This window comes from Gymnoscopelus microlampas (assembly GCF_963454915.1).
Source record: "Gymnoscopelus microlampas genome assembly, chromosome: 9".
NCBI classification, from domain to species: Eukaryota; Metazoa; Chordata; class Actinopteri; order Myctophiformes; family Myctophidae; genus Gymnoscopelus; species Gymnoscopelus microlampas.
The window spans coordinates 47991327-48015309 of NC_139946.1; the positions used below are offsets into that span (position 1 = coordinate 47991327).

At 43.1% G+C, this 23983-nt stretch overlaps 2 protein-coding genes across 2 annotated transcripts; both read right to left on the reverse strand.

The window, feature by feature from the left end:
• Window positions 1–5018: 5018 nt before the first annotated feature.
• Window positions 5019–6593, reverse strand: LOC311051583 (CD166 antigen homolog; the record flags this gene model as incomplete). Its single annotated transcript, XM_084066162.1, has 1 exon — window positions 5019–6593. One exon carries the CDS (start codon window positions 6591–6593, stop codon window positions 5019–5021), a length of 1575 nt encoding a protein of 524 aa, XP_083922288.1.
• A 2135-nt stretch (window positions 6594–8728) lies between these two features.
• On the reverse strand, window positions 8729–10327 carry LOC311051584 (CD166 antigen homolog; the record flags this gene model as incomplete). The annotated part of the gene is made up of 1 exon (XM_084066163.1): window positions 8729–10327. The coding sequence occupies one exon, from the start codon at window positions 10325–10327 to the stop codon at window positions 8729–8731; it is 1599 nt and encodes a 532-aa protein (XP_083922289.1).
• Window positions 10328–23983: the final 13656 nt, after the last annotated feature.

Genomic DNA, 23983 nt, shown 5'->3' on the forward strand with positions numbered 1-23983 from the left:
GTCCATACTGCTATTCACATTTCAGCTAAAGCAATTTTTGGATTCTTCTTTACGTTTCCCACGAAGCTTCGTCTCTTCCATTGTTGGATTATATAGGCCACTGTATTTTTAGAAATCTTAAATTCAGCTGAAATTTCTCTGGAACCTTGACCAGATCTGTGCTTTGTCATAATTCTGTGTTTAAGCTCTTGTGATATACACTTGGGTCTCACAAGGCCAGTTCTAGGAAGACTTGCCATTGTCTTTGTTTCGGTTTTTACTTTCCTCATTTTAACCATAGTGATTTTGCGATTCTTTTTCACTGATCTCATGAAATACACAACATCTCAGTTAAATATACTACTCTCACATCAAAATGGTTTTAGATTAGCCAATCAGGATGTGAAATTGGAGCACTATGTCACTGTTGTGACACCCAAGTAGGTGGTGTGTGGTCATCACGACATGACTCACTTTAAAAAAAGGATAATTACTTTTTTTAAAGTCCTTACTGCTATTCATAGGGCTGCACATGTGTCATGTGTTTCGCTAGCCAATCACAGTCCTGAATTTGCAAAGTCAGCCAATCACATTACACTTAGTGGTGATGACACTAGCTGTAATGTGATTGGCTGATATGAAAAAAGTATCGATTTGCATTAACAATGGAAGGGTTAGGGGGTACATAAATCTTTTGGTCGGTGTCCAAAACCCACTTATAGGGGGCGGCTACACCGCCCCAAAAAACATTTTAACAATACAAATCTTGCATGGGGGTCCCTGGCACAAAATGAAAATGTTTGAGAATGACTTGTTTATACAACATTAGGAAACAAGCCCAAAATAAGCAACCACACTTTAGAACAAGCCCAAATAACTGCCCAAAAAACAACTTTACAGAAAAACAAGCACAGAAAAACAATGCTTATAATAAGCAGACATGGCAACACTGAAGTCTTGTCACAGATCACGTGGTACGTGTTAAGGCAGGAAGTTATTTCGAGCATAATACAACCATTGAGTTGCCACAGAAGTGTTGCTGCCACCAACTGGTCAGGAAAGGAATGTTTAATGGTCATGATTCACCAGGACCCTGGATGGCTTGATTCTAGGCTTAAATTAATTGATATAAATATTTTTGGAAATGTCAATGCGAAAAATGCATTGATTCTGATGGTCTCTATAAAAAGTGACACTTGTGGTGTTAGGGTCCAAAATGACCCGGCAGAGAAGTGTGGCTCAATTCCCCCCAAATTGTCAATATTCAATGTTTACATGTTTGAGAATGAGAGAGACTTGTCCTCAATTAGCATTTGCTGTAATGAGTGAATTTTAAGAAAATAATACATGAAAATACATTTTTTTAAAGTTTTTAGTATTTTGGGCTGAGTTAAATCACAGGTCAAATTTGACCCACTAACACCAAAAGTGGATGCAGATTTCTAACACAATGCAAGGGTTAATGAAAACAAAACTACATTTATGGTAGTTGGTGGTGTTCTAATCTGAGTTCCCAGAAGTTTTCGCCAGCTCTGGCGAGTGTTCCTACTGACTGTGAAATTAAACTGAATTTAAATGGAACTGAATTGGAAAGAGCATATGAAACAAAATTCTTAGGTGTGATTATAGATCACAAAAAAATATATCAAAGGTAAATTAGCCAAATCTGTTGACATTCTGTACAAAACAAGGGAGCTATTGAATCAGGAATGTTTGCATATATTGTATTTTTTAGACGCTAGCGCTAGCGCGTCTCTACAGACAGTCTGAGTAGACTTTCGACACCTAAGCACTCAGGGGTCGACACCTAAGTCTCATTGGCTGTCCTGGCTGTCCTTCACACTTCCCCCCCTTTAAGCCAATGGGGAGTAAGTTTCCTTTAAAGCACCCGCCTCTCCTCCTTTGCAGGAGCGCGAGATTAGCAGCAGAGTCAGAGAGAGGGACAGAGGCCCCCCCCCCCCCCCCCCCCACACACACACACACACACACACACACACACACACACACACACACACACACACTAGAGATGCCGCGATCCGATTTATCAATGAAAAAATGTGGATCGGATCGGATCGGATTCCAGCAAAAATGACCGATAAAACGCTGCGATTAAAGCACTCCATTCCAGTAATCCGCTCCAGCACTTTGATCCTTCCTACTCGGAGCACGTGGGCTACAACCAGTGTTGCCATGTCGGCTTATTATAAGCGAATTTGGGCTTCTTTTTCTGTAAAGTTGCTTGTAAAAATCGGTAGTTAAGCGTTGCGTTTTTTGGGACTCATTTCATCGTGTATTTGCTTATTTAGGCTTGCTTACTTTTTTTTCTAATTATTGTTTAAACCAGGGGTTCTCAAATATTTTTTATAAATGTTTTGTGCCCAGGTTTTCCTAGACCTGGTTGCTTATTTCTCTCACAAAATTTGGCAACACTAGCAGCGCACCGGTGTGTGTTATTAGCACGACTGGAGGCTAGCTCTGGCCCATGTAGAATTAGCAGAACTTCAGTAAGAGCAGAAAGAAAGCAGCGATGTCAGCCGTGTGGGAGTTTTTCGGGTTAAAAGCCCAAACGGACCCAACAGCCCAGTGCAAGTCATGTCTAAAAGACGTCCCACGCGGTGGCAACGTCGGTACACGGTACAACACGACCAACCTTATTAACCATCTTATAAAACACCATAAAGCCCTATATTTGGAATATGAAAAAGCTACAGAAAAGAAAAGGCGACGACACGCTGGCCCCCAACAACCAACGTTGCCAGAGACATTTGAAAAGCGTGAAAAACTCTCAAGAGAGAGCAAGAAGGCAAAAGAAATAACAGAACACATTGCCCAGTTTATAGTGCTGGATGACCAGCCACTGTCTGTGGTAAATAATGTCGGATTGCAACGCTTAATAGAGCACCTAGAGCCTCGCTACGTTCTGCCCAGCCGCAGTTATATTACTGACACAGCCATCCCGCAGATTCACAAAGAAGTGCGAGGTTTTCTGACGGCATATGTGGACAGTGCAGAAGCAATTAGTTTCACGACCGACATCTGGAGTTCAGATGTAAGTGCCTATATATATCAGATCTACAAGCTCACAACGCGTCGCGATGCGACACGTTGTGAGCTTGTAGATCAGCTATTTTCAAATAGCCTTGGTATAAAATAGGGCTAAAGTGGTTAATGTATGTTTTATAATGTAATAATTTATATCTGCAAAGTAACTAGTAACTCAAGTTTTCAAATAATTGTAGTGGAGTAAAAGTACAATATCTGCCTCTGAGATGTAGTGGAGTAGAAGTACAAGTACTGAAAACTGGAAATACAACAGTAAAGTGAAAAATACCTCAAAATTGTACTTAAATACAGTACTTGAGTACATGTAGTTACTTTACACCACTGATGACATGCCTGTCTAAGACAAGTCCCAGAGTATTCCTAAAACTGTATATATCTGTAGGCTATTTTTATTTAGTTGTTATTGTCCATTTTATTTTCTTGCTTAATATTTTCTTCTCTTCATTATATCAATTATATGTAGAACCATCTGTGGTACAAGTTCCAACAACATTTCGCTGCTTGTATCTTTATGAGTCAGTAACAAATAAAGCTTCTTGAATTCTGCACAATCCTAATGTTGTAATTCACTGCAGAAGGACTTGTTTTGTACCACAATAGGTAGGCTAGTCCTATACCAGTTACTTATTTTTATTTTAATGTTAAGACATTTATGCTTGAATGACAGTGATTAGGCCTTAACATGTTACAGCACTATAAAAAAACAAGACATGACACAGTCATAATATAGCCGCAAAATGTCATATTGAGGTATGCCATTTTTTGGCAGAGTTCTTCTACATTGCAGTATTGATACTTTAACTTGAGTAGTTGGGGGGGGGGGCACACACACAATACAGCTGCTAATAATATGAATGTCAAATCATATTCAAAAGGACATATATTTTTTCAAAAAAGTTTTTCTTTTTTTTTTTCTTCTTTTTTTAATGTTTTTTCAAAAAGTTTTTTTTTTTCCATTTTTTTATTTTTATTTCAATTTCTCAACGGCAGATTGGGGAAAAAAAAGCCTGCCGCTAGCGGCTATATTATGACTTTAGTCATTTCTTGTTTCACTTGTAGGCCTAGTGCCATGCTGTAGAAGCTAGTTACCTTCAATCAACTAATCCATTATTCATAAAGTCCTGCACATTAAAATGTGTAGATATGGTGTACATAAAAACCTTGGAAATACTTTTTCGTGCTAAGAGTAAAAGCCTACCAGTTTGTATTCAAAATCTTTTTAAACTAAGAGAAGGAAAGTATAATTTAAGAGGCTTATGTATTTTTAAAACATGTAAAATAGTAAGAACTAATGTATAAGCTAGATGTGTTTAAATGTTGGGAGTTAAACTATGGAATAGCCTTAGTGATTGGGGAAAAGGCTTTATATAATTTTAATAATTCAGGAGTACAGTTTTGAGTAAAACGTCTTTCTTTTTTTTCTCTTTTATCTTGCAGCATATTTTAAGTTTTTTTTAAAATATGAAAACATATACGTTTTAAGGATTGTAAAGGATAAGCAAAGAATAAGCATTGTGCTTCAGCCTATTCCTTTTTTTCGGTAATTGAGTTTGGATTTTGTGTGTGTGACTGTGAGCTGACTTTGGATATGTACATTTGTGATTTTTGTTTTTGTAAGTCCACACAAGTGTGTTTTGATTTGTTGTAAACAAAGACCAAAATAAACCATTTATTCATTCATTAATTTACTTACTTGTTACTTTGAAGATTGTGAATATTATTACAAAACATACATTAACCAATCCACCACATATATATTTTTGGCTAGTTGAAAATAGCAGATCTACAAGCTGTGAGTTTGGGCATGGGCAGTGGAACATTTCCAGAATAAATCTGTTATTTCAGCAATTCTTTTATACTCTGCAAGAGCTTTTTTTATTTTCATCTCAGCCAGGCCGGAAGGAGGCAGAGATGATGTTTTCGCCCCTGGCTGATCGTCTGTGTGTGTCTGCTAAATTGTAGAGCTGCTATTTTCACTATTTCTTAAAAGTGTATTTTACAAAGAGAGCTACAAAGAGAGCAAGGATCCCCACACAAATCCCCACGCAAATCCCCATCACAATGCCAAATATGAGCAGGCCCTGGTACCCACTGTCATCCGAGGACCAGGACACAGAGACAGTCTTGGCATCCTCTCCCAGCCTGTTGCTCACGCTGCAAGTAACAGAGGTCAGGTTTACTGCGGGCTCCACTGTGATCTTGTTGGTGGCCTTGCCAGTCTTCTCATTGTAGGAAATCTCCTCATTTGTGCCGTTGACGTTCCACGCGAACTGGGGTTCTGGTACTCCCTCTGCCTCGCAGGTCAGCTGGACGTCGTTTTGGGTCAGACTGGTGATCACTGGTGCACCTTCCACAACCAGTTCAAAGGACCGCTGACGTGTCCATGGAGCCATGGAGACCTCACACACATACAAGCCTGCATGTGCATAAGTCAGCTTTCTGAACAGGGGTGCCTCTGTCTTCTCACCATCCTTCGTCCATATCACTTGGGCATCGCCTGAAGCGTCCATCTCCAGCTTCACCACCAGGGGGTCCCTCACCATCTTCAGAACCTTCCCTGTGGGGCTCAGGCTCAGGTCCAAATAGCTAACAGCAACGTATCGTGAAGCTTCAATCTTCTCGTTGTCAACCAGTGAACACTTGTATTCGCCACTGCCGTCTCGTTCGATGGTCGGCAAGGTGTAGGTGTCCAAATTCTCGACCAAAACCGTCTGGCCCTTGAGGTGGAAGTTGTAGCTACTGGGAGCAGGATTGCCGTCCCCATGGCACTTCAGTGTCACGGTGTCCCCTTCTGCGATGGGCCCTTCAGGTGTCACCGTCAGACTCACCCTCTCTGTTGGATAGTGAACAGGAAAGGTCAGCGTCTCATCAGACTCCACTGGACCCAGCTCGTGGTCGGCCCGGCAGTTGAAACGGGCGTCTACGTCCTCCTTGGTTGCCGTGTACTGGAGAGTGGAGGAAGTGGTGGACAGACCTGTTGTGGAATCTATCTTCACAGTGGAGACGACAACGATGCGTTTCCCATAAGCTCTCAATGGCAGGCCATTCTTCTGCCACGTGATCTCAGCAGCAGGGTGGGCATCCCTCACAACGCACGTTCCCAACGTTGTCAGTTTATCCTTCTCCAGGAGTTCCGCTTTGTCCACAATCTCAGGTTGGACTGTCGTGTAAACCACAACAGAGATGCTACGCACCCGCACGTTGTATTGAGAAACCACCACGCAGGTGTAGACCCTCCGGTCCGTCAGCGCGCTCTGGCCGATCGTCAGGCCGGATCTGTCGTTGATGCTGACCCGCATGGCGTCATAGCTGTCTGTGGCCGGTGCACTGGCGGCCTTGTCGAAGTGTTTGATCAACACGACCGGGGTGCCGTCATCTTGCACAAATTTCCACATGGTGAGAATCAGTTTGTCCCACAAAGGAGTTCTGTCGTCGCACGGCACTACGGTGGTTTCTCCGTATAGGCCGACAACAGTTTGAATGCTCCGCGCTTGATGAAGCATCCCGGTCCCGATGAGGAGGACAATCAACAGGAACGCAGACAAATTCATCCTAGTGATCAATCTAGTATTATGTGATTATGTTTCCAAGTCTTGTAAGAGGTCTTTGGCGAATCCAACAGCGTTGGTTGAATTTAATACTGTGTCTCTGAGATTACTGTGATTACCTTTTATACTGTATCGTTGGCTGCAGTGCCAGAATCATCATGGTGATGTCACTATGAGTCAGTCATAACCAATAGGGAGTCCTGATGTCAGCCATACCCAAATATGGAGTCTATGATGTCAGACTTAGATATGTCAGTTAGCTCCATATATGGAGTTCCCGGTTGTCTGTGACGTGGCGTGGAGTTCAATGATGTCAGACTGGCTTATAGTTACTCTGATGGCAATCAGGTTGCTATGGTAACCAAAGCAACTTGATATCAACAAATATATATGTGCACGACCATATATGGGCATGTCGGTCGGATCTGTGGCTCTGGACAACCTGATCTCTCTCTATGCCTATATATGGGCATATCAGGTTTGTTTACGGCACATATACATATTATAGAGCCTTCTATTGGAGAGTTGGGTCACCTCCGTTCACTTCATCAACAAACCTGATATGCCCATATATAGGCATATAGAGAGATCAGGTTGTCTAGAGCCACAGATCCGACCGATATGCCCATATATGGTCGTGCACATATCGGACCGACCGACTTCAAATGTGGCCGTGTGCATCGACAGCAAGCCCTTGTATATAATATGTCCATTATATTGATATCCAGTTGTCCAGTACCACTGATCCCACCGATATGCCCATATATGGGCATGCCAATGTATGGGTATGCCAATATATGGGCAATATCAGAGATCTCCATATATGAGCATAACATTGACAAGAACTGACAGATACAGGGATCTCCATATATGGGCACAAAAGGGACACAGACAGACGGGTACAACGGGTACTCTGCTCCCGACACTATCACTCAGACATATTATGTTAGGGTTTGTTTTGTTGTATTACGATTTTTTTAATTGTTTTTTTTGTGTCTATCTATGTATGTCCTGTATTTTAAAATGGGGGCTGAGGTTCATCAGTAGCCATTGGAAGTCCTAATGGTTGTAACGTCTCATGGAGTTATACTGTGTTCTGTGTTCAGCTCCTTTCAACCGATGAATCAGAAGCTTCTACTTTTATTTAGTTTAATGGTGGGGTGCAGTCAGCTATGATGTCATTGCTGTGACGTCAGACATGGCCGTATTTGGGCATGATCCGGGCACGCACGCACGAATGTGCGCGTTTCTGTTTTAATTTTGTCTTGCCTTTTTGTTTGCATTTTCAGTTTAGTTTTGATGAGTTTATAAAGTGTGTTTGCTAGTTTAGTAATAGTTATTTTTAAGATTTAGGTTAGTTTTTATTATTTCAACTTGTTTTTATTGTAAAATGGATTAGTCATATAGGCAAGATTGAACAATGTCAGAAAATTTGAAATTATAGCATGCGGTGCGTTGATCTGCTATTTCTGAAAATACTTTGTGCCAGGGGACCCCCCCCCCCCCATACAATATTTGTGTTGTTAAAATGTTTCAAATTGATTCACTTAAATGACAAAAATGAGTTCAAGACAAACATACAACAAATATATGAGGTTAGTTCAGAGGGTTTAAAGAGGAAGGAGACGGAAGGAGGCAGAGATGATGTTTTCGCCCCTGGCTGATTGTCTGTGTGTGTCTGCTAAATTGTAGAGCTGCTATTTTCACTATTTCTTAAAAGTGTATTTTTATTTAAATTCATAGTTTTGTTTAGTTTTTTCCAAAATGTTTAAATTCGTTTGAATTATTTTTCATTGTATATCATTTTTTTAAATCCTTATATTAGACCGGTGCCCGACGGGCATCCGAATGACACAACGATGCAAGTTAGGAACGCATGCCCCGTTCAGACCTGTCTGTCTGTGTTCCTTTTGTGCCCATATATGGAGATATCTGTACGTGTCTCTCTGCCTGTGTCCCTTATATGCCCATATATGGAGATCTCTGTATCTGTCTGTCCTTGTCCCTTTTATGTCTAGATTTGGAAATCCCTGATGTCATCAATATATGCCTATATACTGTATGGCCATGCCCATATAAGGGCATATCGGTTGGATCGGCAGTTCTGGAAAACCAACTTGACGCAGGGAGATTTCTTTTTAAACCACAGGGAAGTTGTTCTCCTCATCAGTCTTGTAGCAGGGATACATCACAGCTACAAAGAGAGCAAGGATCCCCACACAAATCCCCACGCAAATCCCCATCACAATGCCAAATATGAGCAGGCCCTGGTCCCCACTGTCATCCGAGGACCAGGACACAGAGACAGTCTTGGCATCCTCTCCCAGCCTGTTGCTCACGCTGCAAGTAACAGAGGTCAGGTTTACTGCGGGCTCCACTGTGATCTTGTTGGTGGCCTTGCCAGTCTTCTCATTGTAGGAAATCTCCTCATTTGTGCCGTTGACGTTCCACGCGAACTGGGGTTCTGGTACTCCCTCCGCCTCGCAGGTCAGCTGGACGTCGTTTTGGGTCAGACTGGTGATCACTGGTGCACCTTCCACAACCAGTTCAAAGGACCGCTGACGTGTCCATGGAGCCATGGAGACCTCACACACATACAAGCCTGCATGTGCATAAGTCAGCCTTCTGAACAGGGGTGCCTCTGTCTTCTCACCATCCTTGGTCCATATCACTTGGGCATCGCCTGAAGCGTCCATCTCCAGCTTCACCACCAGGGGGTCCCTCACCATCTTCAGAACCTTCCCTGTGGGGCTCAGGCTCAGGTCCAAATAGCTAACAGCAACGTATCGTGAAGCTTCAATCTTCTCGTTGTCAACCAGTGAACACTTGTATTCGCCACTGCCGTCTCGTTCGATGGTCGGCAAGGTGTAGGTGTCCAAATTCTCCACCAAAACCGTCTGGCCCTTGAGGTGGAAGTTGTAGCTACTGGGAGCAGGATTGCCGTCCCCATGGCACTTCAGTGTCACGGTGTCCCCTTCTGCGATGGGCCCTTCAGGTGTCACCGTCAGACTCACCCTCTCTGTTGGATAGTGAACAGGAAAGGTCAGCGTCTCATCAGACTCCACTGGACCCAGCTCGTGGTCGGCCCGGCAGTTGAAACGGGCGTCTACGTCCTCCTTGGTTGCCGTGTACTGGAGAGTGGAGGAAGTGGTGGACAGACCTGTTGTGGAGTCTATCTTCACAGTGGAGACGACAACGATGCGTTTCCCATAAGCTCTCAATGGCAGGCCATTTTTCTGCCACGTGATCTCAGCAGCAGGGTGGGCATCCCTCACAACGCACGTTCCCAACGTTGTGAGTTTATCCTTCTCCAGGAGTTCCGCTTTGTCCACGATCTCAGGTTGGACTGTCGTGTAAACCACAACAGAGATGCTACTCACCCGCACGTTGTATTGAGAAACCACCACACAGGTGTAGACCCTCCGGTCCGTCAGCGCGCTCTGGCCGATCGTCAGGCCGGATCTTTCGTCGATGCTGACCCGCATGGCGTCATAGCTGTCTGTGGCCGGTGCACTGGCGGCCTTGTCGAAGTGTTTGATCAACACGACCGGGGTGCCGTCGTCTTGCACGAATTTCCACATGGTGAGAATCAGTTTGTCCCACAAAGGAGTTCTGTCGTCGCACGGCACTACGGTGGTTTCTCCGTATAGGCCAACAACAGTTTCCATGCTTCGGGTTTGATGAAGCATTCCGGTCCCGATGAGGAGGACAATCAACAGGAACGCAGACAAATTCATCCTGATCAATCTAGTATTATGTGATTATGTTTCCAAGTCTTGTAAGAGGTCGTTGGAGAATCCGAGAGCGTTGGTTGAATTTAATACTGTATCTCTGAGATTACTGTGATTACCTTTTATATCGTTGGCTGCAGTGCTAGAGTCATCACGGTGATGTCACTATGAGTCAGTCATAACCAATAGGGAGTCCTGATGTCAGCCATGCCCAATTATGGAGTCTATGATGTCAGACTTAGATATGTCAGTTAGCTCCATATATGGAGTTCCCGGTTGTCTGTGACGTGGCGTGGAGTTCAATGATGTCAGACTAGCTTATAGTTACTCTGATGGCAATCAGGTTGCTATGGTAACCAAAGCAACTTGATATCAACAAATATATATGTGCACGACCATATATGGGCATGTCGGTGAGATCAGGTTGTCCAGAGCCACAGATCCGACCGAGCCACAGATCCGTGAACGGAGGTGACGCAACTCTCCAATAGAAGGCTCTATATTATAGAGCCTTCTATTGGAGAGTTGCGTCACCTCCGTTCACTTCATCAACAGACCTGATATGCCCATATTTAGGCATATAGAGAGATCAGGTTGTCCAGAGCCACAGATCCGACCGATATGCCCATATATGGTCGTGCACATATCGGACCGACCGACTTCAAATGTGGCCGTGTGCATCGGCAAGGGCTCGCTGTCGAGTTTTTGCGATAGTCCAGAACGGCCGATCCGACCAATATGTCCATTATATAGATATCCAGTTGTCCAGAACCACTGATCTAACCGATATGCCCATATATGGGCATGCCAATGTATGGGTATGCCAATATATGGGCAATATCAGAGATCTCCATATATGAGCATAACATTGACAAGGACTGACAGATATAGGGATCTCCATATATGGGCACAAAAGGGACACAGACAGACGGGTACAACGGGTACTCTACAAAGCTCCCGACACTATCACTCAGACATATTATATATTATGTTAGGGTTTGTTTTGTTGTATTACGATTGTTTTATTGTTTTTTTGTGTGTGTCTATCTATGTATGTCCTGTATTTTAAAATGGGGGCTGACGTTCATCAGTAGCCTTTGGAAGTCGTAATGGTTGTAACGTCTCATGGAGTTATACTGTGTTCTGTGTTCAGCTCCTTTCAACCGATGGATCAGAAGCTTCTACTTTTATTTGGTTTAATGGTGGGGTGCAGTCAGCTATGATGTCATTGCTGTGACGTCAGACATGGCCGTATTTGGGCATGATCCGGGCACGCACGCACGAACGTGCGCGTTTCTGTTTTAATTTTGTCTTGCCTTTTTGTTTGCATTTTCAGTTTAGTTTTGATGAGTTTATAAAGTGTGTTTGCTAGTTTAGTAATAGTTATTTTTAGCGGCGCTAGCCGCTCTATACCTTTAGGTATAGAGCGGCTCCTGCTCTATACCTGACTTTGTCCGTGTTCACCGTCAACGTTCCGATTGGTCAGACCCGTCAACGTTCTTATTGGTCAGACCCGTCAACGTTCCGATTGGTCAGACCCGTCAACGTTCCGATTGGTCAGACCCGTCAACGTTCCGATTGGTCAGACCCGTCAACGTTCTGATTGGTCAGACCCGTCAACGTTCCGATTGGTCAGACCTGTCAACGTTCTGATTGGTCAGACCCGTCAACAAAGTGATTGGTCAAGCTTCATGTGACACATGGCTATAAACACATTATAAACACATATCGATGACAAAATGTATCAAAGGCGCCGCTACCTTCACACAGGGTGTGATTTTTAAGATTTAGGTTAGTTTTTATTAGTTTAACTTGTTTTTATTGTAAAATGGATTAGTCATATAGGCAAGATTGAACAATGTCAGAAAATTTGAAATAATAGCAAGCTCACAACACGTAGCATGCGGTGCGTTGAGTTGTAGATCTGCTATTTCTGAAAATACTTTGTGCCAGGGGACACCCCCCCCCATACAATATTTGTGTTGTTAAAATGTTTCAAATTGATTCACTTAAATGACAAAAATGTGTTCAAGACAAACAAAGAGTTTAGTTCCAAAATAAGTAATTTAAAAAAGTGTACACCCATAATGCTTAATGACAGATAAAAAGTAATTCATGTTCTTAATTGCCATCTATGAATAAAATAAATAGATTTTGGCCTGGGCCGTAGCGTGACGGTCCAGGCACCCTAGGCTGCAATGCCAGCCTGACAGCGTGTCTAGGGTTCGACTCCCGTTCCCGACGACCTTTGCTGCGTGTCACCCACCACCTCTCTCCCCATTTCCTGTCAGCCTACTTTCCCTATCCCTCTCTAAATAAAGGCATCAAAAGACCCCAAAAAATAATAAATAAAATATAGCTGCAAGCAGCGATAATACGGGGCCAGGAGAGAGAAAGAGAAATGATAATTCCTTTAACAGGTCAGTTCATGAAAGTCCTTGTGGTCTTGTTTCCAATGAGGGCCTGTGAGCAATTAGGGGTTAAGAGTCTTGCTTGTGTCGATGACAAATTTCATCAACACATTTGCTGACCTGGCCTGGAATCGTACCTGGGGCAACCAGAGCCGCTGGCTCCCTAGGCAGGCTCACTAACCACTCAGCTATGGCCTCCCCTGAAAAAGAGAGAGAGAGAGAGAGACAGAGAGAGGGAGAGAGAGAGATGGAAACGGAATAGATTGAAGATAGAAACGGAATAGATTGAAGAGACAGAGAGAGAGACATGGAAACGGAATAGATTGAAGAGAAAGACATGGAAACGGAATAGATTGAAGAGAGAGAGAGAGAGCCATGGAAACGGAATAGATTGAGTCATGTTTTTTGCAATTCAACTTAAATGAGTGTGCATCAAGTGAGGCTTGAACCAGCAACCTTGCGGTTCAGGTTGTGGGGCACACATTTAAGCGAGAAGCCACCAACAGACAAGAGCCTGTGAAAGGAGATCACACAGATGATACAGTTTCACGCAAATAGCTGAAAAATCCTGGGTTTAAGTGTTTTTCAAACTGCTCAAGATTGCGGACAATCTAAGGGCGGTGCTTACTGGTCAACGTGATAGATGTGTTCCTCATTAGTCAAGGCACATGTGTAAGCAGGTCTAATGGCTGTCGGCCAAACGAGGCATGACCTTTGCCTGTTTAAAGTTTCAATTTTCAAAAAATTGCTATAGCGCCCCCGTTTGACCAATTGGAGTAAGATTGGTTTCAGTGATATTTGGAATGGCCCTTTACATTTCTGCAAAGTTTCAAAGAATGGTAAGTCTGCATGTATGTGTTAGGGGCAGATGAATAATTGTCATAAAACTGCAATATTCATTGGCTCATTAAAGCTTCATTTTTTCACTTATGGAAGATATTTTGCAAACGTTTTTTGGTATAGGTCCAAAGTTCATGTGTAAAAAGTTTCGTGCAGATTACTCAAAAATCCCAGGAGGAGATAGGTTTTAACTGTTTTTCATATAATTCGAAATGGTGGGAGATCTAAGGGTCAGAGGTCAAAAGTCAGAGCGTGAAAGTTGTTCATCATGAGGAGACGCATGTGTGTATTGAAGTTTTATGGCTGTAGGTAAAACAGGGCATGAGTTGTACCTGTTCAAAGTTGGCATTTTCAACTGAGTGCTATAGCGCCACCTTTTGACGAAAGATTGTGAGATTTATTTTTTGATCGTTTTTCATGACCATCTATCATATGGCCGAGTTTCATAAAAAGCGTATGCACGGTTCAGCCAGAACTGGCAAAAACGGCAGAAGAAGAAGAAGAAATGGAATAATGCGAATAACAATACGGGTCCATGCTGGAAGCCTGGCCCCGTAATAAAATGTTTACCCACTTCCCCAGACACTACACTGTCCTTGTGTAACATCCATAGATGTGCTAGTTTATCATCATATCTTTCTTTTTCTTTTTTACCTCCATGCTGCTGCTGTGCTGTGTTCTGTACAGCATGCTGTCAGTGTAGTCTGCAATGGATTATATATGTTCTATCGTCTCCTCCATCTCCTGCTCTCTCCCTCCTGGACCATATCTGACTTTCAATGTGATATTGGTGACTTACACTAGAATACTAACTAGAACACTTTCTGCAACACAAACAGTTGAAAGGATGCAGTGCCATTCTTAATTGAAAGAAAACAAGTGTTTGGCACTCGGGCGGCAACCGTGGAGTCCAAGGGTTTGAATCCACCTCGATGCAAATGGTTTGCCATGCGTCTATATGAACAATTGGCCTGTGTTTGGGGAGGGAAGCTGGGCATGGAGGGTGATCTTTGCCACTGCGAGTTCTCTTTATCTCCTTATCATGTCATAACGTGATAAGTATCTTGTTAAAAAAACAAAATTCCCTGAAAACTAGATTAGTATTTAAAAAATAAATTCAGATGCTAAGAAGAAAAAAAGAAAGGAAGAAACAAAGGAAGAAAGAAAGAAAGAAAGAAAGAGCACAATGTGTGTGGCGTTGGCAACCTCTACATTAATTTTATGGACTCGGAGAGACAGAGTAGGCTGCCTCCATTAGTCATTGCTTTAATCACATGAACCCTAGCGTCCCTATTCTCGGGTGACCATTCACCAAAAATAGTGGATCTACAAGCTCACTATTTTTGGCGAAGATATGGTGTAGACTAGAGGGCTAGTAGACCCCAGGGGGACTCCAGTCAATGTATGTATAGCAGGGGTCTTCAACAGGGGGTCCGGGACCCCTAGGTGGTCCTCAGAGTTACTACAGGGGGTCCGCCAAATCTTTGTGTGATAGGATTTAGTTTTTTTACATTAACCACTTGAACCCTAGAATTCCTTTTCTGAGGGGAACATTAGCCGAAAATAGCAGATCTACAAGCTCTCAACGTCTCGCGCTGTGAGGCGTTGAGAGCTTGTAGATCGGCTATTTTTGGCAAAGAGGCTATAGGTGTAGAGGGAAAAAAGAGCAAAAAAATAATAATCTGAAACACAATTTTATACAATATAGAGTAGGGGGTCCCTGCTTCATCTCTCTCTCAGCTAGGGGGTCCTTGGCCTGAAAACGTTGAAGACCCCTGATGTATAGGGTTCTGATTAACATTGTGTTTAGTAAAAAATACCTGTTGTGTAGAAGAATATACTAAACATTTATGTGTTGCAAAACCTTGCAGTGCTTAACCTGAAAGTGCCTTGTTTAGTGGAATGGTCGAGTTTCAGTTCTCTTGGTGTCCTGCTTTATTTTATCTATTTATTTATTTATTTTATTTTGTTTCGCAGAGCACTCAGGGCATTGTTTGGGGGGAGCAATCTTAACTGGATAGTGTAGTTGACAAGAGGTATAATTGTCTTAGTGTGGTAGGTTTGTATTTTATAATAGCATTTAAAGTAGTAGATAATAGTTCAACTGTTGGATTGAGGAGAGTGGAAATCTGTCAAACAGCTGAACAGCTACATCTGCCACACCTCAAACATTCAATATTTAGAGCAGTTAGAATTCCACCCTGGTAAACTCACCTAAAGACCCTATAAATAACAAATACTAGGATACTTATATCATTAATACATGGAATTTCCAAAACATTGAATGCTAGATATTTACAATAGACATTTTATAGGCCAATATTGTGCCATCATTATAGTATGTACAACTAGTAACTTCCTCCACAGGTGATGTCATCACTGTGCACTTCCATTCTGATGCCTTTTCAGAACTTCTCATTTTAAGTCATTTCCAGATAATTATATTTAAAAATGCAACTGATATAGTTGCGTAGATATGGGCTTATATGTAAGTATCTGCAGTTATTCCTTATCTGTTGCCCTACATTTAAAGGAGCCCAAAACCTATGGGCGTTTATTATTCATTTGCACATACTGTACATTTGTTAAAAAAAAGTTTACTCTTTATCATAGAGGTGCAACAGTTTATATCAACTCCCTGGTGTCACAAACAGAACATTCATTTCATTAATTCTGATATCTAACAGTAATTTACAGTCAGCAATTTGTGTTCATGTACTGTTTTATTCATGTGTGTTTTAACATTCAATGTTTCAACAAACTGCTTAGGACCAAAACACAATACAACACAGAATACACTTTACTGATCTATCTGTCTGTTGTATTAAAATTAAACAGATGGCTATTACTCATTTATTACATGTTACATTACATAGTCTCCCCTTTAACTAAATCATGAAAATATGAATATTTTCTTAAATCCCAGCATGCCTATTCTGGGGAGAACATTTGACAAAAATAGTAGTTCTACAAGCTCACATGTATTTGGTGTGCACAGCCCTGCACATATAACTAATAAACATAACTGTTACTAGATGATGCATAACACTGGATAACTATTTCACAAATCCAATGGTCATGTGCGGAACAAGATTTGTCGTCCCATCCTCCATCTCAACGCAGTCTTCTATGGCGTCAATGGAATATAATTGGGCTCCCGCCCTCTCCTGCACCAGTACCTGTAGATTCTAAGGGGTACATAATGATTTTAGGGTAAATAATGATTTTAGGGTACATAATGATTTGAACTCATTCAGTGCCATTGACGTGTGTTGGTGTTTTCAGTGTTTATCCACCAGATGGCGCTGTTCGCAAACCAGCGATCACCATCTGAGTCCTTCAGAGGTAGTCTCGATCTCCAGGCTTTTATTTTGTAGTTTTGCTAAAAAAAACTAAAAAAAACAACCAGAGTGCAGTGGGCGTCGCTCCAAATGTTGTGACGTCAGGGCTCTCAATGCTACACATTGGGGGGGAGGAGGGGCGAGGGCTGACGGACAGATTGATGAACCAATGGGATCCGACGGAAACCCGCCCTCTATGCCAGATATGAGACACGCTAGGGCGGTCTACTTCAGAGGCACCGAGGCAGCAAAACCACGTGATCACAAAAAAACAGCACGTTTACTTCCTTTTTGAAAAAAAAAACCCCGCCTTTCTCTCTGCTTTCTGTTGCTGTGGGGGAAAACCACTCCTCATTCAACTGCCCATACGTATATATGGAATGGACGATCGCGGCCGGCCAATTTCTTTTCTCCGAGTGTACGAGACCCCGCTACGTCTTTTATCGCAATCACCGGGTCGATGGCTGTGAAGAAAAATATTCTATGATTTTTCAAAGGTGAGTGAAAAGACTCAAAAATCGCTGGCACTGTGGCAACTAGACAACGTTTTTTAATGGCATTGAATGAGTTACGTGCGCGTGTGTGTGTGTGGTGTGTCCGTGTACGTGTGTACTTGATACATGCGTTCAAAGAACCTTATCTGAAGAGATGATCTCAGATAAAGTGTAACACTTGAAACCCACAGGGGCCACAAACGCACGGACAACACTTTTTTCCGCTCCATGTTAATGAATGACCGGACCACCCCGGGTGAAAAAAGTAATCATTGAAACGCATTGACGAGACGTCCTGCTGTGGCCAGGTTTGGCAGGAACAGTCGCACACAAACAGCTAGTCTTAGTTAAGGAGACAAGCTTGGTTTTGGTTTGGTTGTGTTCTTTCTTTTTGTTTCTTTGGGGAACTTCTGGTTCTGATTTACTGTAACATACCAGACCAGTCATTCTCAAACTTATTTCTTAAAGCATGTGCATGTGCATGTGTGTGCGTGTGTATGCGTTACCTTCACACACTGGGCAGCACTCCCCGGGCACCATGACGGGGTAGAGACATTCAGGGCGAGCGCATTCGGTCATCGCACACCCCCACTCCCCGGACACACACCAGCACCAGGTGCAGTCGTCCTCCTTCCAGCGCTCACTGTGGGCCCTGATGTGACCGTTGACGTTGCAACCAGGGGGGCCGACTGGGGGTACAATAGACTTGTTTTTGACTTGAGTTTTGAGTTTAAATCAACTCTGAGGAAGAGTTAAATTAACACTGAGGATTTTTTTTCCCAGTGTAGATTGGGGGTCCCAGAAATAAAACATAGTATCAAATGGGGGGTCCGTGGCCTAATGCATATCAAACTGGGGGTCCCTCAAATGAAAAAACACTGAGAATCACTGTCTTAACCACTTAAACCCTATTATATCAATGCACCTATACTTCATCATACAAGAGTGCTGCACAACAGTAGTGAAAATAGCTGATCTCAACAAGTCCGCAAGGACTTTTATGAACGGACCTGTTAGACAAAGTATTTTAAATGTAAATGTGTTGTTTTACATTCTTTTGCCTAATAAAATATTCAATCAATCAAAGATCTACGAGCTCACGACGAGTCGCGGTATGACGGGGGCGCGCTGTGTGAGCTTGCAGATTGTCTATTTTCACTTAAAAAAAAATAAATAATAATAATAATTTGAAGATACAAGGTGTCCACCCGACAGCGGTCCTTTTTCCATTCCCTGTCAGGAGTGAGCTCCACACTCATGAGACTCATGAGATGGCGAGAGAGTATGTTTTGCACCCTGTCCGTGTGTCCGTGTGTCCGTGTGTGTGTCCTTATGTCTGTGACCAGCTAATCTCAGGCACCGTTGGCCCGGTCACTGTGAAACTGTGCACACACACACTCTGTGGATGCACATTTGTGAGATTGGCCTGTTATAGCGCCACCAGGAGGCCGATTTGTGCAAAACACATTTTTTGATACTACTCATACAGATTTTGTCCAAACATCACACAAATCGGTACACAGTATCTCTATAGTCATGTGATCAACACAGATCTGTCCGATTTTCCATATTTCATCCTGATTGCCTAAGATTGGCTTCCAAAATGTGCAGGATTGGTTCGTTTTGAAAATGCCTCAAATCATGAACACAGCATGCAATTTCAGTGCAATTTAGCAGGTATATTCCCACTAGGCCGAGGAAGAAATGCCAGTTGAAAATGTTCAAATCACCCTCATGGTGGCGCTATAACAGGCCGTTTTGCGTTTTTACCTATAACTGCACCGACATGCGTGAAACTTTGCACGCACACTTCCTAGAGGCCAAGGAAAAACCTTTGCCCTGCATCTTTCAGATCTGCCTTTTAGAGCAAATTTTGTGCAAAATATATTTTTCTACTACTACAGAGTTATATACTCCTACAGATTCTGTCCAAACATCACGCAAATCAGTACACAGTATCTCTATAGTCATGTGATCAACACAGATTTGTCCGATGTTTCATATTCCATCCTAATTGGCTAACATTGGCTTCCAAAGTTTGCAGGAGATGTCCGTTTTGAACAAAATGCCTCAAATCATGAACGCAGCGTGCAATTTCGTTACGTTAGCGTATTTGGGGAAATGTCCGTATCTTGCTTTCCTCTTTTCCCCTGCATTTTTGGCAATACATGCTATTTTCAACGGCCTATAACAAGCGAACGGGGGTCACGATGACATTTTGTTTTTTCCCCGGAAGCACAGTGAAAGCCCACTTGATTAGCAACGATCATACTGAAGAAACATATTCTGTGACTAGTTGAAAAGATACATAATGTTTTTAAGGGGTACATAATGATTTTAAGGGGTACATAACGATTTTAGGGTACATAATGATTTTAACATGAGCTGTTAGCTTGCGGCTAACGCTAACAGACCTTTACCGTTAGGCATGTAGCTAACGCTAACGTAGCTCCATAAAGAACCTCTCACTCCGCTATACAGCTCCGAGATGAGGCTCTATGTGGTTCTCATCCGGGATCGGTCGAACGTCCGCCAAGGCTCCGCTGTTTACCCTGTTGTATAAATCGTATCCCAAAACTAATGGTAGATTCCAAACCTCACGGATGTTTAAGGTTTGGACCGGAGCATAATATTTTAGGTCTGGAGCGAAACTACCCGTTTAAATCGCTTATTTAGTCAGCCTGTGGCCATGTTTCCCATTCAACCCGGAAAACCCCCCTACGTCCGCTGCCAGTACTGCTCCTGGTTTGGCTACAATGGGAAACATGGCCACCGGCGGACTAAATAAGCGATTTAAACGGGTAGTTTCGCTCCAGACCTAAAATATTATGCTCCGGTCCAAACCTTAAACATCCGTTAGGTTTGGAATCTACCATTAGTTTTGGGATACGATGTATACAAAAGGGTAAACAGCGGAGCTTGGCGGACGTTCGACCGATCCCGGATGAGAACCACATAGAACCTCATCTCGGAGCTGTATAGCGGAGTGAGAGGTTCTTTATGGAGCTAACGCTAACGTTGTTGTCGTGGCTGAAGCAGTTGTGAAATCACTTTGTCAACAATGAACGTTAGTGTGGTGAATGTTAATATTGCTGCTCAGTTAGTCCATTGTAGATGGTGTATTTTGTGGGCTTGTGTGTCTTGTGGAGAACTATGTGTAGCTCTACAGTAACTCCAGTAACTAACGTAATGGCAGCTCCGACCCGTGCAACACACGTTTAGGGTGCATTATGGGTAATGTAGTAATTTCAGATAATTTCGGCCCTACTCTGTTAGGCTCTTTTCTATTACATGCTGCTTATTTATGCATCTTATATTCAATGGACATATGGTAATAGTAATACCATGTTATTTTTCTGTATTTTCAGGTTTATGACCTTTTTGGCTAAAATAAAACAACAAAAAGAAAAAACACGAGTTGTGACAAGTGTGTGGTTCCTGTCAAGCCTATTCGGAGGGCTTACGAACAACGCGTTCACTTCAGAAGCACTATTTTCTTACACAAACTAATCATCATGTCACAGAGAACACGCCGAGAGGGAGGGAGACAGACAGGGAGAGAGAGAGGGAGGGAGACGGACAGAGAGGGAGGGAGGGAGGGAGGGAGGGAGAGAGGCTATGTAATGCACGCTCCCCTAATATTACAGCGATGAGCGCGTACATCGTTTACTTGAAGAGGGTGTATCTGGCCGATCTGCACTACGAAGTGGGCGGAATGTCACGCTAGATGTTCGGCCCAGTTTTATTAAATTCACACATTTGTGTTGGTAGTTTTGGAACAAACATTCACGATTCTCATCTAAGTTGAAGGTCCCTTTTTTCTTTTTCGCTCAAAGCTACTTTTTGATTCTCTGAGCATCTCTGTTGAGAGTGAACTTACTGGTGGGGTAGCATCCCAGATCTCCTCCTTGCAGTTTACACTCCTGCAGTGGAGGGCAGTTTGCTGCCGAACAGTTGACGAAGGGACGAAGCATGTGCATGTGCATGTGTGTGCGTGTGTATGCGTTACCTTCACACACTGGGCAGCACTCCCCGGGCACCATGACGGGGTTGAGACAGTCAGGGCGAGCGCATTCGGGCATCGCACACCCCCACTCCCCGGACACACACTTGCACCAGGTGCAGTCGTCCTCCTTCCAGCGCTCGCTGTGGGCCCTGATGTGACCGTTGACGTAGCAACCAGGGGGGCCGACTGGGGGTACAATAGACTTGTTTTTGACTTGAGTTTAAATCAACTCTGAGCAAGAGTTAAATTAACACTGAGGATTTTTTTTCCCAGTGTAGATTGGGGGTCCCAGAAATAAAACATAGTATCAAATGGGGGGGTCCGTGGCCTAATGCATATCAAACTGGGGGTCCCTCAAATTAAAAAACGCTGAGAATCACTGTCTTAACCACTTAAACCCTATTATATCAATGCACCTATACTTCATCATACAAAAGTGCTGCACAACAGTAGTGAAAATAGCTACAAGCTCACGACGAGTCGCGGTATGACGGGGACGCGTTATGCTTAACCACCTAAATCCTTATATATATACACGTAACGTAGTTAACCGGAGTCCTTAAGGGGTCTATCTATACTTCTGCTTTTTTCTCCCCAACTACAAGATGTAATTTAGATAGCATGTTCATTGTCTCCGCCAGACCGAGAGTGAACTTACTGGTGGGGTAGCATCCCAGATCTCCTCCTTGCAGTTTACACTCCTGCAGTGGAGGGCAGTTTGCTGCCGAACAGTTGACGAAGGGAGCATTACACCTACACTTCAACAAACAGTTCTCCACATAAAACTCCTCTCCAGGCTGTGAGAGAGAGAGAGAGAGAGAGAGAGAGAGAGAGGGATTCATAAGTCAAAATAAATATGTTAAAGGTGCTCTAAGTGAAAACAAAAGTATGTTTGTTAAAAAGTTAAAGCTCTATATACTCTGATCACAAAATGCATTTTCAGGTAGGACACCAATTGTATAGAGAGAGATTTGTATGAATACACAAAGTAATAATAAACATAAATATGGTATATGTTTATGTTATACTAGAAGTGGGAAGACGGGAAACGTGAAAAAAAGAAGACGCAATTAAGCATCCTGGTGCATGGGGGAGGGGAAGCACTCGTGCATGTGCAATTTTGAAACGGGTGATACACGAAACAGGTGATACATAGGGATCCATAATCCTACTGGGAGACTTCAACGCACACAAGGGCAACGGCATAGATAGACACTTAAAGGGCGTGAATGTGAGGGGGAATGGTCTCTCTAATCTGATTCTGAACAAGAGTTGTTATTGGACTTTTGTGCTAGCCATAGAATGCACATAACAAACACCACGGCCGAACATATAGAAACATATACTACACATACAAGTGTACATGGTACCAGAGCACCGGTTGAACGTTAAATATCAATTCAGTTATTGTTTCATCTGATTTGAGGCCATATGTCTTGGACACTCGGGTGTCCAAGTCTCTCCTATATACAGTACCTCATAGTATTGTCCGTTGGTGTGTTTGCATCCACAGTCAGTGGTCCTCACACACTTTCCAGCGCTGAGGATGTAGCCGGAGTCACACACACACGACTCCACACAGGGACCACCGCAGCTCGTGGGGGGCTTCCCAGCGCACGTATTCTGACAGGGGTCTGCACACGGCTCATAGTGGCTGTTAGCAGGACAGTCCAGAGCTGCAGGAAGGAGAGAGAGGAACAGGTATAAACACACACACCCAAGAAACTGGAACAGGTAATTAATGTCCACTTCCCTGTATCTTTAGTTAAATTCTTTCTAATTGTGCTTATATTATTAGTACTATCGTTCCATCTTCCCATCTTTTCTGGCATCCACTGGCAGATAAGATCATTAATGGCCATCATTGCATTCCTCTCTCTGTTCCCTGTAACTGATCTATCGTTCCTTCCATCTGTCACTCTATCCGTCCATTCCTCACTCTCTCCATTCATCCCCTCATCCATCCATCTTTCCATCCCTCCATCCTCCACTGGTCAGTTGACTCACGGCAGAATGTTTGGTTCCTCCAGGGGGGGATGTTGACTCCACGGTCCTGGCACTCATTGACGTAGGCTTCAATGGCCTCACACAGGATGGGCTTGGCGCCGTCCAGCTCACATAGGTCAAACATACAGTCCTTGAAGTAGTCCTGGAGAATGAACAAACACATACAGTATTGAGAAAGGAGTTGAAAAGTGTATGTGTTCGAGTGCATATGCATTTGTGTCTGTGCGTGAGATATTTGTGTGTGTAAAAACACTCACATTGGGGTTGATCTTGTGGTGACAGACAGCAAAGGGTCCTCTCCTGTCCAACAGGATGCCACAGTATCCAGAGCTCTCATACAGATCCTGTTCCTCATCCGTACAGCCCGGGCCTGTGACGTTGGGCTTCTTATTACAGCTATGGAGACGCGTTTGTGGATGAATGTTTGTATTTTTGTTTTTGTCACGTTACTTAGCCACACATTTGATGACCGGCCGAGTCTCCCGTAGAAGACTCAATGATTCATTGAGAAAATAAATAATGATAAGTGCTTTATATGAAACATTAAGAAAAAACATATCAAG